A 13,338-nucleotide genomic window follows, 5' to 3' on the forward strand; every position below is an offset into this window, starting at 1 on the left:
TTTTGTCACCCTCGTCATCAGTGACTAGTATGAGCCTTAGCCAATGGCCCCTGTGCCTGCCCAGCTCAGGAGAGCAGCAAAGGAGGATCTCATTGCTTATGTAAATATTGTTATGGGGAGCAAAGCCAATGCAGGATGAAGAAATCTCTGTAGCGCCTTCTCCATTGGCCAGAAACCTGTCCCTGGTAAAGCCAGTCTAGACCAAGCAGACACTCAAAGCTGTGGGGAAAGAGGGCTTTTATTAACCAACATGAGGAGGAGCAGAGCCCAGGCTCCCCGTTCCATCACATGCCTGTTCCACCCACCTAGGTGATGAGTGGGGGGCATTCCTGAAGAAGTACAGCCATTCACACAATAAATACATTCATTGTGGGGTAGAGTGGGAGAGGTACAGGTGAAGGGCAGTAAAAACTCGTGGGGTTCCACGTTCTCAGCTACAAAAATAACAGTCATCCTCACCCAAGTGGGATGGGAGAGCTCAGTCAGGCTTGATTGTCCCATACGGGCCTGAAGACGTCTGAGGCCCTTGGACCTTGAAAGTGCCCTGGTGAGGTAGGACAGGAATGGGAGCCAAGCATCCAAACTCCCAGCCTCTGCCCTTTGCATAGTTCCAAGAACGGGCTTCATGTGCCAGGTGAGATATCTGGTCACTTCCCCTCTGCTCTGGTCTAGGAGAAGCAATTGCTTGGTCCCTAAGAGGGAGGCTGGCTCATTGAGTGCAGTGTTGGTCACTTGTCCTAGTTTTGTGAGGACAGCTAAATGGCAGCGGAAATCTCCCTTTGAAATATCCATGGACCAAACCTAGTAGGCACAGGTCTGACTGAGGCAGCACAGGGAGGTTCCGAATGTGTGCGTGGGTGGAAATGTAAGCGGGCGATATGGGTGTGTTACTGTGTGTGTGTGGCGGGGGGGTGGGGGGGTGGGGGGGTGGGGGGGGTGTCATGCCTGGAGCGCTGGCACTCTCGCATGTGAATGAGAGGAATGGGTAGGCTGACTCACAAGGGCTGCACAGGAAGGGAGAAGAGGGGAGGGGTGTTTCTTACCTCCCAGGCTGGCCTATTCCCAGTCTTCTTGCCAAAGGCTTACCACACAGGGCTGGGACTGGAAAGACTAGACTAGATAGGAAAGTGACAATTGGGATCAGGAGGAATGAAACTAGGATGCACTGACAGGGGGAGGGGACAGTGCAGCCCAGCTGATAAACATTCTTCCATGTGCACATGTGAATGTCAGCAGGACTCAGGTGGCTGGCAGAGAGAGGTCTCGTCTGAATTCAGGACTACCCAGCACACACAGAGAGCTGTGCTGTGCAGGGGGTGGTGACATTGAGGCCATCTGGACCTGCAGAGCCCTACCTGAGAAGAAGAGGAAGGTTGGGCAGGTAATGGGATAGGAAGACAATCCTCTCCTCCCAGGCTTTTAGGTTAAGGGCTAGAAACTGGGTCTGGGTTTGCAGAGTACTTGGTCCTGAGGGAGCACCTACCTTTAAGGAGCACCGGTGGGCCTGGGCTGCTCCCACGTGTGCCTTGGAGACTGAAGAGGGGTTTTGGCTAACCATGACTCTGGCCAGCCCTACAGAGACATCCAACAAAAAGTTGGAAGAGGGGAATGGAGTTGGGAGGATGAAGGATGGCTGTGTTGGGGAGGCAGAGGCCCAGCCCAGGGCAGACAGGCTGGCTTGGAAGAGCATTTGTTTGGGAAGCTAGGCTCAAACTGAGCTCTCGTCTAGCTGCTCTACAAGCTGTGTGTGCTTCCTCTTCTCCAGGATTCTGCTGAGCTCCTCTGCAAAGGAGCAGGGCCCCGCTGGCACTCCATTGTTGCTCTGCCTCAGGAGCACATAACTATTGCCATTCATCCTCCGCAGCCGGCTGGGCAGTGCCACCAATCCATTGGTCAGCTCAGCCGGGGGTGGGGGTGGCGGTGGAGGGGGTGGGGCTGGGGCTCCTTCCCCAGGGATGATCTGGAGGCAGCCACTCTCCAGGCCCCCAGGCCCCTCTCCATCATCACCTTCATCTTCTTCTCCAGGACACTGGCCTGAGACTGTCTGCAGTTGCACGGCTGAGCCCCCCGCCCGGCCAGCCCGACCTAATGAGTACTTTCGCCTTCGACCTCGTCTGCCTTCCTTCAGGCATGCCACATAGAGGAGGGAAGATGCCAGGATGAGGCACAGGCCACCGAGTATAGCGATGGCTACCACATAGAACAACCTCATGTCATGTGCCAGCTGTGCCCCGGGCATGCCAGGGGCTTGTGGAGCCGGGGCAGGGGTGGCTGGCCGGACAGTGAGGCTGTAGGAAGCCAGCAGCATACGGAGACCATTCTCCTCGGCATAGCAGCCATAGTTGCCACTGTGCTCCAGCTGCGTGTCTGTTACCAGCAGCCCATCCACTCCCACGCGGTAGCCATCCTGCCCGTCACTCAGGCTCTTGCTCCCATTGAGTAGCCACAAAGCTCGGGCCAGGTTAGATGGCTGGTCGCAAGGCAGGAGGACATCATCACCCCGGAGCACAGAGCGAGTCTTCAGTGGTGGTGGCGGTCCTGGGGAGGATGGGAGAGGAAAGATCAATATCTGCCCGTCCCAGACATCATTGGAAAAAGCAGGACAGACTGTAGATAGCTAAATTCTTGGCTCCAGACACCAAGTTTAGAATCGGTGACAGCTAAGCAAGCCTGTGAGTGCGTGCATCCCAGGGTGCACACTGGCCCTTCCCGGGAAGAAGGGCCTTTTTTCCTTCTCTAATCTCCACTTGCCTGTGGTTTCAGTCTCTGCCATCTACCAAGGACTCTTGATCTTTACCTTCAGCACAGCTTTCTTTCCGGAACACCGGACTTAACCGTTTGCCATGTGCTGGGAATCTCACCAAGGCCAAAGGCTCATTCATCAACCACACCAAGTCCTTTCTTTGAATCGCACCAGCTGCTCAGCACTGTAGCTCAGGGGCCAGGGGTCTCCCTTGCTTCGCCTCCTCCTGTCTACACTCATGAGACTCAGACCTGTTGGCTTCTCTCCTCTCATGGCTGCCTGGCCTCTAGGGCCCTCGTTCAGTCTCTGTCCTTTGCTACTGTAGCGGATCCCTTGAAAACACAAATCTAGACTGAGGTCAGTGAGTATAGGTGTTTGCTGCCAAGCCTGACAACCTGAATTCAATCCCTGGGACCCACATGTAGGAAGGAGAAAACTGACTCCCATAAGATGCATTACACGTGCACATCCACACCCCACACATGCTTGTGAGCAAAGTAAATGTAGTTTTAAAAAATTTCAATACCGGGGCTGGAGAGATGGCTCGGTGGTTAAGAGCACTTACTTGTTGCCCTTGCTGCAGAGGACCTGAGTTTGGTACATAGTGGCTCACAAACACCCATAACTCCAGTTCCAGAGAATGAAATACTCTTTGAACTTTCACAGGCACCAGGCATGCAATAGTGCACATACATACATGCAGGCAAAATGCATTCTTAAAATATTTTTTAAATGTTTAACAAGCTAGGCAGTGGTGGTGCAGGCCTTTAATCCCAGCACTCTGGAGGCAGAGGCAGGCAGATCTCTGTGAGTTCGAGGCCAGCTCAGTCTACAGAGCTAGTTCCAGAAATAGCCAGGGCTACACAGAGAAACCCTGACTTGAAAAACCAAATAAATAAATAAACAGCAAAAAACTTTTAATGATACAAATCTTATCAGAGTATTCCTTGGTATAAAACTCTTCAGAGGGTTCCTGTTGGTTCTCATATAAGGACCAAAACTGCCCACATGGTCCCTGCTCGCCTCTTCAGTCTTTTCCCCCTGAGCTCTGTAAGGGCTGACCCTACTGCTTGAGTGCCATTGCCGTATTCATGCTCGCCCCTGCTCGGCCAGCCTGGGGATGGCATGGTTTCAATCAAAAGCATAAACTTCAATCCAACTGCTTTAGGCAGGGTTGACTCTGACCCTGCCGCTTTGTAGCTGAGTAACCATGGACAGTTTCCTTATATTCCCCATGCCTCAGAGGGGTTGTCCCTCATGGGGTTGACAATAGTGCTTCTCACATAGAATGCTATGCGAACAGACACAGGGCCGTACTTAGATTAGTGCCAGGCACGTAAGTGCTCAGCTCTGATTACTGACTTTATTTTTTATTTTTTTTTTATGCCTTCTGATATCATCTTTGCTACATGATCTTCCTTTGGAGAAAAACGCATTACCCTTCTGCACCCCACGGCAGTTGTAATTATGAATAATTTCAGTTAGTTATTTGTATTTACACTCTCCCACTACTCAGGCATATACTTTATTTATTTGAGAGAGAGTTTCTCTGTGTAACAGCTCTGGCTGTCCTGGAACTCACTCTCTAGACCTGACTGGCCTTGAACTCATAGAGATCCACCTGCCTCTGCCTCCCGAGTGCTGGGACTAAAGGCGTGCCCCACCACTGACCAGAAATATTCTTTAGATGTGATCATAAAACCCTAACTCACTAACCCCCCCCTGGTGTGTGTGTGTGTTGCTAGACAGTAAACCCACATGTCAGACAAGAAGAGCTCTCTACCCATGAGTTACATCACCAACTATCTCCAAATCTCGAACCTGTTTCCTCATTTACAGTTTCTTTGGGAAGTAAGTATGAGTTGAGCACTTACCCTGTGCTGGATCATCCTCACCAAAACCACACAAACACAGCCACTCAGAAATACCCACGGGAGTCTATGAATTCCACCTACCTGTATCCCTGCTGCTTTCACAGCCTCGATTTCCTCTCTCTATGTCCTGTATCAGTGCTGTCCTGGGAACAGGAAATCAAGACTCATGAACGAGAAGGAATGTGCAGCAGGATTAGCAATAACAGCTCACATCCCTTATGGGTTGGCGGCCTTTTGTCCTCCATTGAGGGCACATGTACCCCACCCCTACTTCCAACCTCTACCCTGGGACCTGTTGGCTACGGTGGTGGCCACCATGCAGGTATGGGTGCTGGAGTCCCAGCCACAGTAGGGGTCCCGTGCCAGGATGCAGTCGTAGCAGGAATGGTAGCGTGAACAGCTGGACAGAGGAAACTGGATGACTCCACTAGCAGCCCCCACATAGAGGCTGTGCTGGAATCAGAGTGGACAGTTGGTCAGTTACCCTCCAGTCTCTACCCAGGCTCCCCAGTCCCCTTCTCTGTTAGTGTATGAGACCAGAAGTCAGGTCTACCTGCATGGGAGAGATGACTAGATTGTCCACAGACTGGGGCTCCCTGAACACTTGTATCTCTTCGATAATGTGCATCCCAGAGCCCAGGACTACGGCCTTGTGGATCCAGCCATCAGCTGATGTAGAATGGACAAAAGTCAGAACCCACCAGTGTGATCTGCTCTCAGTACCCCACAGGAGGCCTAATGGGAACAGCTCAGGAATCACACAGTTAGAGACAAGGAATCAGCCACCAGAGTGGTCCCTCAGGACATTGGGCGCTCCAGGCCAATGTGGCAGGAACTACTGTGCTCAGATGTATCGATAACCAAGGCCATTAGGGAATCAGGGATTTGGGTCAGAAGCACCTGTGCCCAGAAAGAGCAGGTCATAGGTGGGTCCAGCAGGTGTGCTGACGTGTGTTCCCGTGAGATGTGTGTAGCGTACATTGCGCTTCAGCAGCAGGGGCCGCCCACGTGTGGGTACCACAGGCCGAGCCATCAGTGGGTGCAGCTTCACAAAGTCCAGGACCAGGGATGGCAAGTCTTGGGATGAGTTGTAGCCTCGGCTGCGCAATGAATCTGTGATACACTGGGTTGGGGGGTGGGGGGTAAGCCTCAGGACTCTACCACCTTTCTCCCTTCCCAGGGCTTTGTCTACTCAGCATAGGCTCAAGGCCTGAGTGCTCACCGAGCCAGGCCGGGGCTCAGGCACCCCACCCTCATAGCGGCCCCATCTCCGGGCACCATCTTGGTACTCCATGAAGGGGCCTGTGAAGACAGCCTGCATCTCAGCCAGGTCATAGCGGCAGATGGCTGAAGCCTCCAGGGTCTTCCTAGAACGGGACATAGGGGAGGACTTACACTGCATGGAGCCTACCCTTAGCCCTCACTCCATCTGGAGCTCCTGTTACCACGGTCCATCCCCACCTTAGGCCTACGGGCCTGTCATGTGCACCAGTGGATCATGATGCCCTGTGGCCCTAGGATAGCTTGACATGTCTCGGCACTTCATTTTACACCCAGTCCTCTCCCTAACAGATCGTATCCACTCATCATTGACCTCTGTTCCAGCCCTTAGATTTCCTCAGTTCCTTTCCTCTCCCAGCACTCCGGAGCTCACCACTGTGTTGTCAGTGTGAAGACTGCATAGAAGTGTGTGTGGGCCGATGCATCGGCATCCAGGCTGCAGACGCCACGCAGTGTCTCATACTGTGGAATGTGGCAGATGAGACGCGCCTTCAGGAAGGATGTCCATTTCTTCTGTAGGATCTTTTTCCCTCCTAGATCTCCCTGGGGAGGTAGGACACCGAATCAGGGTCAGAGGTCTAGCCTCTCCCCATACCCTAACTTCATCATATGTACCTTGCACACACGGGCTACTCTAGCCACACGGTGGCTGCTGCGACTCTGAGTGAAGCTGCTAGAACCTTCTTCACGTTCCATGAAGAAGTAGTAAATCTTGTCATCGTCACCCACGACACTGGCCTTGCTCTCCCGCACCAGCACAGAGAATACAAACTCAGCATCTGTGGGTTGAGTATTTGGGTGGCTTATGAAACTGGCTGAGACTTCTCCCTCAGCCACACCCCGTCCCCTCCCTCCACGATACACAGGTGAGGAAGGACAGGCTCACATGGAGACTTAGAAGTGGGATGGTCATCTGCCCAAGGGAGTAACAGTAAGAAATAGACCCCTACCCGCCCCCGTCATCCTGTGCCACACCCTCCTAACCATTGAGCCAGTGCATGGGTGCCTCCTCAGTTCTCAGAGAGTGTGGGTGGCGGCTGCGGCGGATGTCAGGGATGCTCCGGAATTCATACCGAGTAGCTGTGTAGAGACCTCCATCTGGGGCAGGGACATCCAGACATGAGATACATGTCATGTACAATAGCGAACATGGCATGCATAAATGGCAAACCCTAGCAACAAGATCCACATTCAGATCATAGCATCCTGTGGATGAGGGCTGGCAGCAGAGTGCCTGCTCACCGATGATAAGGCCTGTGAAGCCACGGGCTGGGTCATAAGGACATTTCTCTTTCCCCTCCTCGAAGCTAGTAGGCAAGATGAAGGCCTCGGCGTCCTGGAGAATGAGGGTCCCAATAAGTCAATGGTCCTGAAGACAGGCAAGGGCTACAGCCCCAGGTCAGGCCAATTTGGGGTTAGCAGTCAGGGCTGGGGCAGAGATACTCACAATGGCTGCACAGAGAGGCTGGAAGGCGTGGGTCCCACATGCATAAAAGTGGGTGGCGTTGAGCCGCTGTAGGAACCGCACGTGGTTGAAGCACTCCGTCTGTGAACAAAGGGAGGCAGTAACATAAGCCTCCTCTGCCTGGAATAAGCCACCTCTATTAGTCTAGCTTTGCAGTCTGATTCTTGCCCCCCATCTATAGGATATACTTTCCAAGATGCCTCCGATTACCTGTCCCCACTCTGCCAGCTTCTCCTATGTCTGTTGCTGCAGTCCCCTCCACCTACCCTTCAGGAGCCATTGGCACTTAAAGACAGAGAAACATTTCAGGAGAATGACAGCATGACATGACCTCAAAAGTTACTTTTTTTTTTTTTTTTTTTTTTTTTTTTTTTTGCGGCAGGGTTTCTCTGTGTAGTCCTGGCTGTCCTGAAACTTGCTCATTAGATCAGGCTGGCCTCGAACTCACAGAGACCTGCCTGCCTCTGTCTCTCAAGTGCTGGGATTAAAGGCGTGTGCTGACATCACCCAGCTCAAGAGTTACTTTTAAGCAATGCTCCTCTCTACTCTTGGAGCTCCCACAAATCCTCAGTCTCTCTCTCTCTGTGGTCTCACAAGCAAAGTCGATCTATGTCCAAGAGCAAGCTCCCACCCTTCCTGACCCAAACCCTCTCTCTTACACCCAGTCGTTCCCACCCCAGCCTGCACCCACCTTGCTCTGCTGCGGAAGCGCCTTTGCTGTTACCCACTCTCTCCGCACTGCATTGAGTCCCTCTCCGTGACTCACTGTGCCAAGCAGCTTTGAGCTTGGCCCCCGTCACTATTCTCATCCACTACAAATAATCATCACCTCGTGCTTGGACAACTCTAGTGGCCACCTGACCCCCTCCCAACCTGCTGCGCTACAGTGAGTGAGGGATGCTCCAGAAGTAAAATTCTAACAGCACAAGGGGGTCTGTTGTCAACAGCCTCTCATGTACGCCTGTCTCCCTGCGAGGTGGCCTGCGAAGGGGACCGCAGACGCCATGTCAGAAGTTTCCATCCAGAGACCCACCTGTCAGCACCCTCTTGCTCCCGTCCAATCCGCTTCCCAAAGCGCCACAGATATAAAATAGAGCATGGCATGGCAGCAGCTCCCGATGCCCTGAACACACATTCCCGCATGCCCCTGGGCTCGCTCCGACTGCTCACTCTATCTCCTCCAGCCACACTGGCTTTCTCTGCACCCCTCAGGTACCTACGCTGCGGTCCAGTTCTCCTCTATCATCCTCCTGTCTGTTACCGAGTTTGAATCCATAGAGTACTCTGTCTCCTCTAACTGTCGCCTGCTGTAGCCATTATCTGCTCCTTGTCATCCTGCTCAGGCCTTCTTCCTAACCCCTAGGATGCCCCAAACTCTCCATTGTTCTTCCCGTCTCTAGACTCAGTCTATTTTAATCCATCAGGCATGCGGGATGAGGCAAACATTCCTAGAGTAGCTCCCTAAGACAGAGACAGGCCAGTTTGGGAAGACTTCTGTAGTCAGATGAGCTGGAAAGCAGATACATCTATCTTTACTGGATGACTTCTCAGAGCCTTAAGGATATCACTGTGCACTGTAGGATGGGAATGTCGTCCTTTCCAAGCATACTAGACCACTCAGTTCCTCCCTTGAAAATGAATGTCCTTTAGGACAATGTTTGAGGACATTCTCTCTGACATTTTGCTGCTCAAAGTGGTCTGGGGGCTAGAGACAGCAGAAATATCTTGGGCCCTTACCAGACCTACTAATCTGGAACCCATGATTCATGTATGAGGGCCTCTAAAGCGTCAAACAGTATGGCTGTCATTGTCACAATAAAGTCCAAACCCTCTGTTGGGCATTTATAACACTTTGTGGTATGGGTTCACCAGCCCCATCAACTCTGTTTATTAACCACAATGCACTGAGGGAGTCTCTGACAGACAGTTCTAGAGGGGCACTGCACAGAGTCTTGCGTCACAATCTCTAGGTTGGTGGACCTTGAGTTATTTCTCGCTTTTGTTTTGAGAAAAAAATTTCATATAGCCCAGGCTAGCCTCACACTTGTTTGGAGCCAAGGTTTTCAAGGCTTCTTTAAACTCCTAATCCTTTCACTTGCCTCCCAAGGGCTGCGATCATAGGCATGCACCACCACAATGCTCAGTGTGTGTGTGTGTGTGTGTGTGTGTGTGTGTGTGTGTGTGTAGCCTCAGCTTCCCAAGGGCTAGGATTACAGGCATACGCTACCATAACTGGCTTGAAATATGTTAGTTTCTTTGTTTGTTTGTTTTGTATCTACTTACTTCACGTGTGTATGTGTATGCCTATGCTAAGGCACACATTAGAAAGATCAGGAACAATTTGTTCTTTCCTTTCGCTATGTGGGCTGTCAGGCTTGGTGGCAAGTTCCTTACCTGCTGAGCCATGTCCCTGGTCCAAGAATGTGTATTCTTTAAAAGCTCTCTAGCTAGGTGTGGTGGCACACACCTTTAATACCAGCACTTGGGAGGCAGACACAGGCCAATCTCTGTGAGTTCAAGGCCAGCCTGGTCTACACAGTAAAATCTAGAGGTCAGCCAAGGCTAGATAGTGAGACCCCGTATCAAAACAAAACAAAACAAAAAAACTCCTAACTCCAAAGTCAGTAAATAAATACAGAATACTCTCCAAATGGCTGTTACATAGCCAGACATGATCCCCCCTCCCAGCAGACACCCTGCTTTTTAGCTAGAAAGGACTAATGCTTGGCTAAGGTCCCTCCACGAACACCAGGTACTTGGACTAGAGCTCCAGCAAAGTCTCATTTTCCTATCTGTGAAATGGGGATAATAATGCATCATAAGATTGTTTTAGAACTAGATCTAGTTGTTACCTGTTAGCAGCTACTTATTGTTACAATGATAATTTGAGATCTGTCCCCTGGGGCGGGGATTAAGACACTGACAAGCCAAGCTGTATGGTTACCCCAAGGCTGCCTTTCCTAATGTTCACTGTGGCTGTATAGTTGGTTGCACATCTGTAGCCCTCCATCTGTGTCCCCCCCCCCAATTCTGAGAACCCTGGTTGAGAAGGAAGAAAGGAGAGCTGGGGACAGGGCAGATCACACACCTGGTTGTTTTTCCCTTTCTGATGACACTTGCTTTGCATCTCTCGGGAGGCCTCCCAGTGGATCTAGGGAGAATAAAGGAACAGACTGCAATATTGACCTCAATACCCAGAGAACCAAACGGGGCTCCAGAGCTCTGGAGTGGGATGGATTTCAGAAGGAGTTCTGCGCTGGAAAGGACAGTGCTGGTCCCAGGGAGCTGAAGACCCTGCGGTTGGGTCCAGACACCAGGGGCTGACCTCTTTGTGAGCCCCATCTCCGACGTCACGGGCACTGAGAGAGAACAAGGCGCCTCGAGCTCCCACCAGCAGCCTTTCCGAAGCTTCCTCCAGCAGAAGTGTTGAGTAGTTCTGGGCTTGGCCCTTGAAGTGCCGGGCCTGGGAGAGCTCTGGGAACAAGAGGGGCAGAGAGCCATCTGGGGGGGCTACTTCCTGCCCCCAGCTCTGCCAGACACAGCCTTGCAAGGTTGGGGAATCTAACCTTCATAGGAGATGGTCATCCGTGGGGTGGCATCCAGCTCTCGGGATGGTCTCCGCAGCGAGGGTCCAGGGACTGCTGTTACTGTGAGGAAACTGAAGAGGAGGGCCCAGAGCCTCCCCCACATCTTCCTGGGGAAGTTTAGACCAACGAGACCCCAAAGGCAGCCGGGGCTAGAGTCACAGGACTGGAGGGGAAGAGCAATCACTGGGGTCAAAGTCCGGGCTATGACCACATGGAAGGTCAGGGGTCATGAGGCCATGGGGATCAAGTAGTCATGGGGCCATGGAGGATCTTGGAATGGGGGAGACATGGAGCCACAAAGGGCCATGGGATCACAGCTCAGAAGTCAGAGGGATGGACGGGTGGGTCACGAGCCTTTCTGCATCAAAGGCAAATTCCATGGAGAGTGGAGGGTCCCAGCAAAGTTGTAGTTGACTGAAGGGGTCACCTTGCCCCCAACCAAGGGTGTGGGGGGGGAGTGCCAGTTTCTCTCTGTTTTCTGAAGGAGAAAAACAAGCAAACAAACAAAAACAAAAAATCAAAATCTCTCTAATGGAAAGCCCTTTGATCTGTGTGTGGGTGGAAGATGGAGGACATTACCCAGACTTCAGGGGCTGTGGAAGACAGAGGCCGGACATCCACAGAACTCCCACATCAGGACAGACTCACAGACAATCTGTCCATCTCTGCTCTGGTAAAGAAGGCTGTGGTGAATGTGCTGTCTTTATGAGACCCCAGACTAGCTTTGACTTATACCAATGGTAACAGTCCTTGCCCAGACAGAAGACTGCTTGGGACCACCTTGGTATCGCATTGGTTCTCCGGCAGGCCTGTCCTTCCAGCGCTGCCTGCGGGGGAGCCTTCTGCAGGAAGGCCTGAGCAGAGCCAGTTAATGGGCCTTTGTTAATTTTGTCCTCTTTTCCCTTTGTTTGTTCTTTCCCATTGGCCTGAGAGCTCCCTTTGGAATTTCTCTTTAATTAGATACTCTCTGTGGCATTTTCTCTGAGGGGGTGCACGTCTCTGCCCTGCCCATGCGAGTCCATACTGCACTCTCTGTCTGGGCATCTACACGAGTCCCTACCTGCTAGACCTACCTGCTGGCAGGCAGCACAAGTGTGAGGGGGTGGGGGTGAGGTGCAGGTATCCAGGTCTCTGAGCTGCACAAGTGTAATGTCTGTGCAGGAGAATGCGGTGTGTGTGAGACCAGTTAAGACCCAAGCAATGTGGAGACAGTGAACAATGGGACCCCAAGACTGCTGGCCACCTTTAGTCCCATGGCTGAGGTGGAGGTGTGTGATGTGGCCTCCCTCTTATCTCTGGGGGACTCCCAAAGATTTCCTGGTCTGGGCAAGGTGTGGAAGACGCCTGATCCACCCAATGTCACCAGACGCCCATGGCAGGGTCAGAGGGTGTCACAGCCTCTCCCCTTCCTTCTGGGTCAAATATTAACTATATGGCCTTAAAGAGAGGGGAGGGAAATGTGGCTCGTCAGAGGAATAGCAGGAATTTGGAGGGTCTGCTCAGGAGTCAAAGGTTAGCATGTTGAGAGGAAGAGTATGAGAGGAAGAACAGAGACCTCTGAGCCACAGGAAGGGCCTCAAGCTCTTGCTTTGAGGGCTGGGATAACAGGAGGTTTCAGGCTATCTGAGCTCCACCTGGCTGTGAAGGCACACCTGTTTACATTTGGGGCCTCCTATTTGCTCAGCACAGAAGGGGAGCCCTAGGGCTGGAGGAAGTTAGTGCCAAGGATCAGGCAGGCAGAACACATCACAGGTCAGAGAAACTCCATGTGGAGTGCATGGGCACATGTGTGCACTTAATTTGAGTCATGTGGTTCTCGACGAATGTGACACACTTGCTCACAGGAGTGCAACATGTTCAAGTAGGCTGGAGAGCACACGTATTTACGAGAGTCATGCATGCACCCCCACAGAGGCTTAGCAAAAGTTATGTTCACACAAAGGGCCAAGGCCACACAAAGTAATATATACACATAAAGTTGTGCTTACATGCCGTCCATCCAGAGGTAAACGAGCAGGGCTACATACATTGCTTCCTATTCAACAGGAGATTCTTGTCCACACACATTTGTATAGGGGCATGCACACAAAACTGTTGATAGTGGGCCAGGTACAGATGCACACATGTATTCAGAGTTCCCAAACACAATTACATCTGGGCAGAGACAAGCACTCGTGAAATGCAAAAAGGGGTACAGCTTTTGCTGCAGGCTTGGCTGCAGGCTGCCAGTGTTTGCTGGGGTGAGACGCACAGCAGAAAATCCTGACACCTTTTCTGAAAGTCCTGGCTGTAAGGCCAGCTTGCTCTGTGTGTGTGTTTGTCTGGCGAGGCTTCTGACCTGGGGTGAGTTCCTGAAACGGAGAATGGACAACTAACCCAGAAAGGAGG

The 13,338-nt window shown here is 52.0% G+C and overlaps 1 protein-coding gene across 1 annotated transcript; it reads right to left on the reverse strand.

The window, feature by feature from the left end:
* Positions 1-1,647: 1,647 nt before the first annotated feature.
* On the reverse strand, positions 1,648-11,142 carry Sema4g (semaphorin 4G). The gene is made up of 14 exons (XM_051199682.1): positions 10,930-11,142; positions 10,689-10,837; positions 10,452-10,514; positions 7,346-7,444; positions 7,141-7,234; positions 6,883-6,996; positions 6,514-6,677; positions 6,272-6,441; positions 5,840-5,984; positions 5,518-5,740; positions 5,171-5,286; positions 4,910-5,070; positions 4,699-4,760; positions 1,648-2,538 (listed from the first exon to the last, which is right to left on the reverse strand). Exons 1-14 carry the CDS (start codon positions 11,051-11,053, stop codon positions 1,709-1,711), a joined length of 2,514 nt encoding a protein of 837 aa, XP_051055639.1. The 5' UTR covers positions 11,054-11,142; the 3' UTR covers positions 1,648-1,708.
* Positions 11,143-13,338: the final 2,196 nt, after the last annotated feature.

This window comes from Phodopus roborovskii, unplaced genomic scaffold, assembly GCF_943737965.1.
Source record: "Phodopus roborovskii unplaced genomic scaffold, PHOROB, whole genome shotgun sequence".
Taxonomy (NCBI): Eukaryota; Metazoa; Chordata; class Mammalia; order Rodentia; family Cricetidae; genus Phodopus; species Phodopus roborovskii.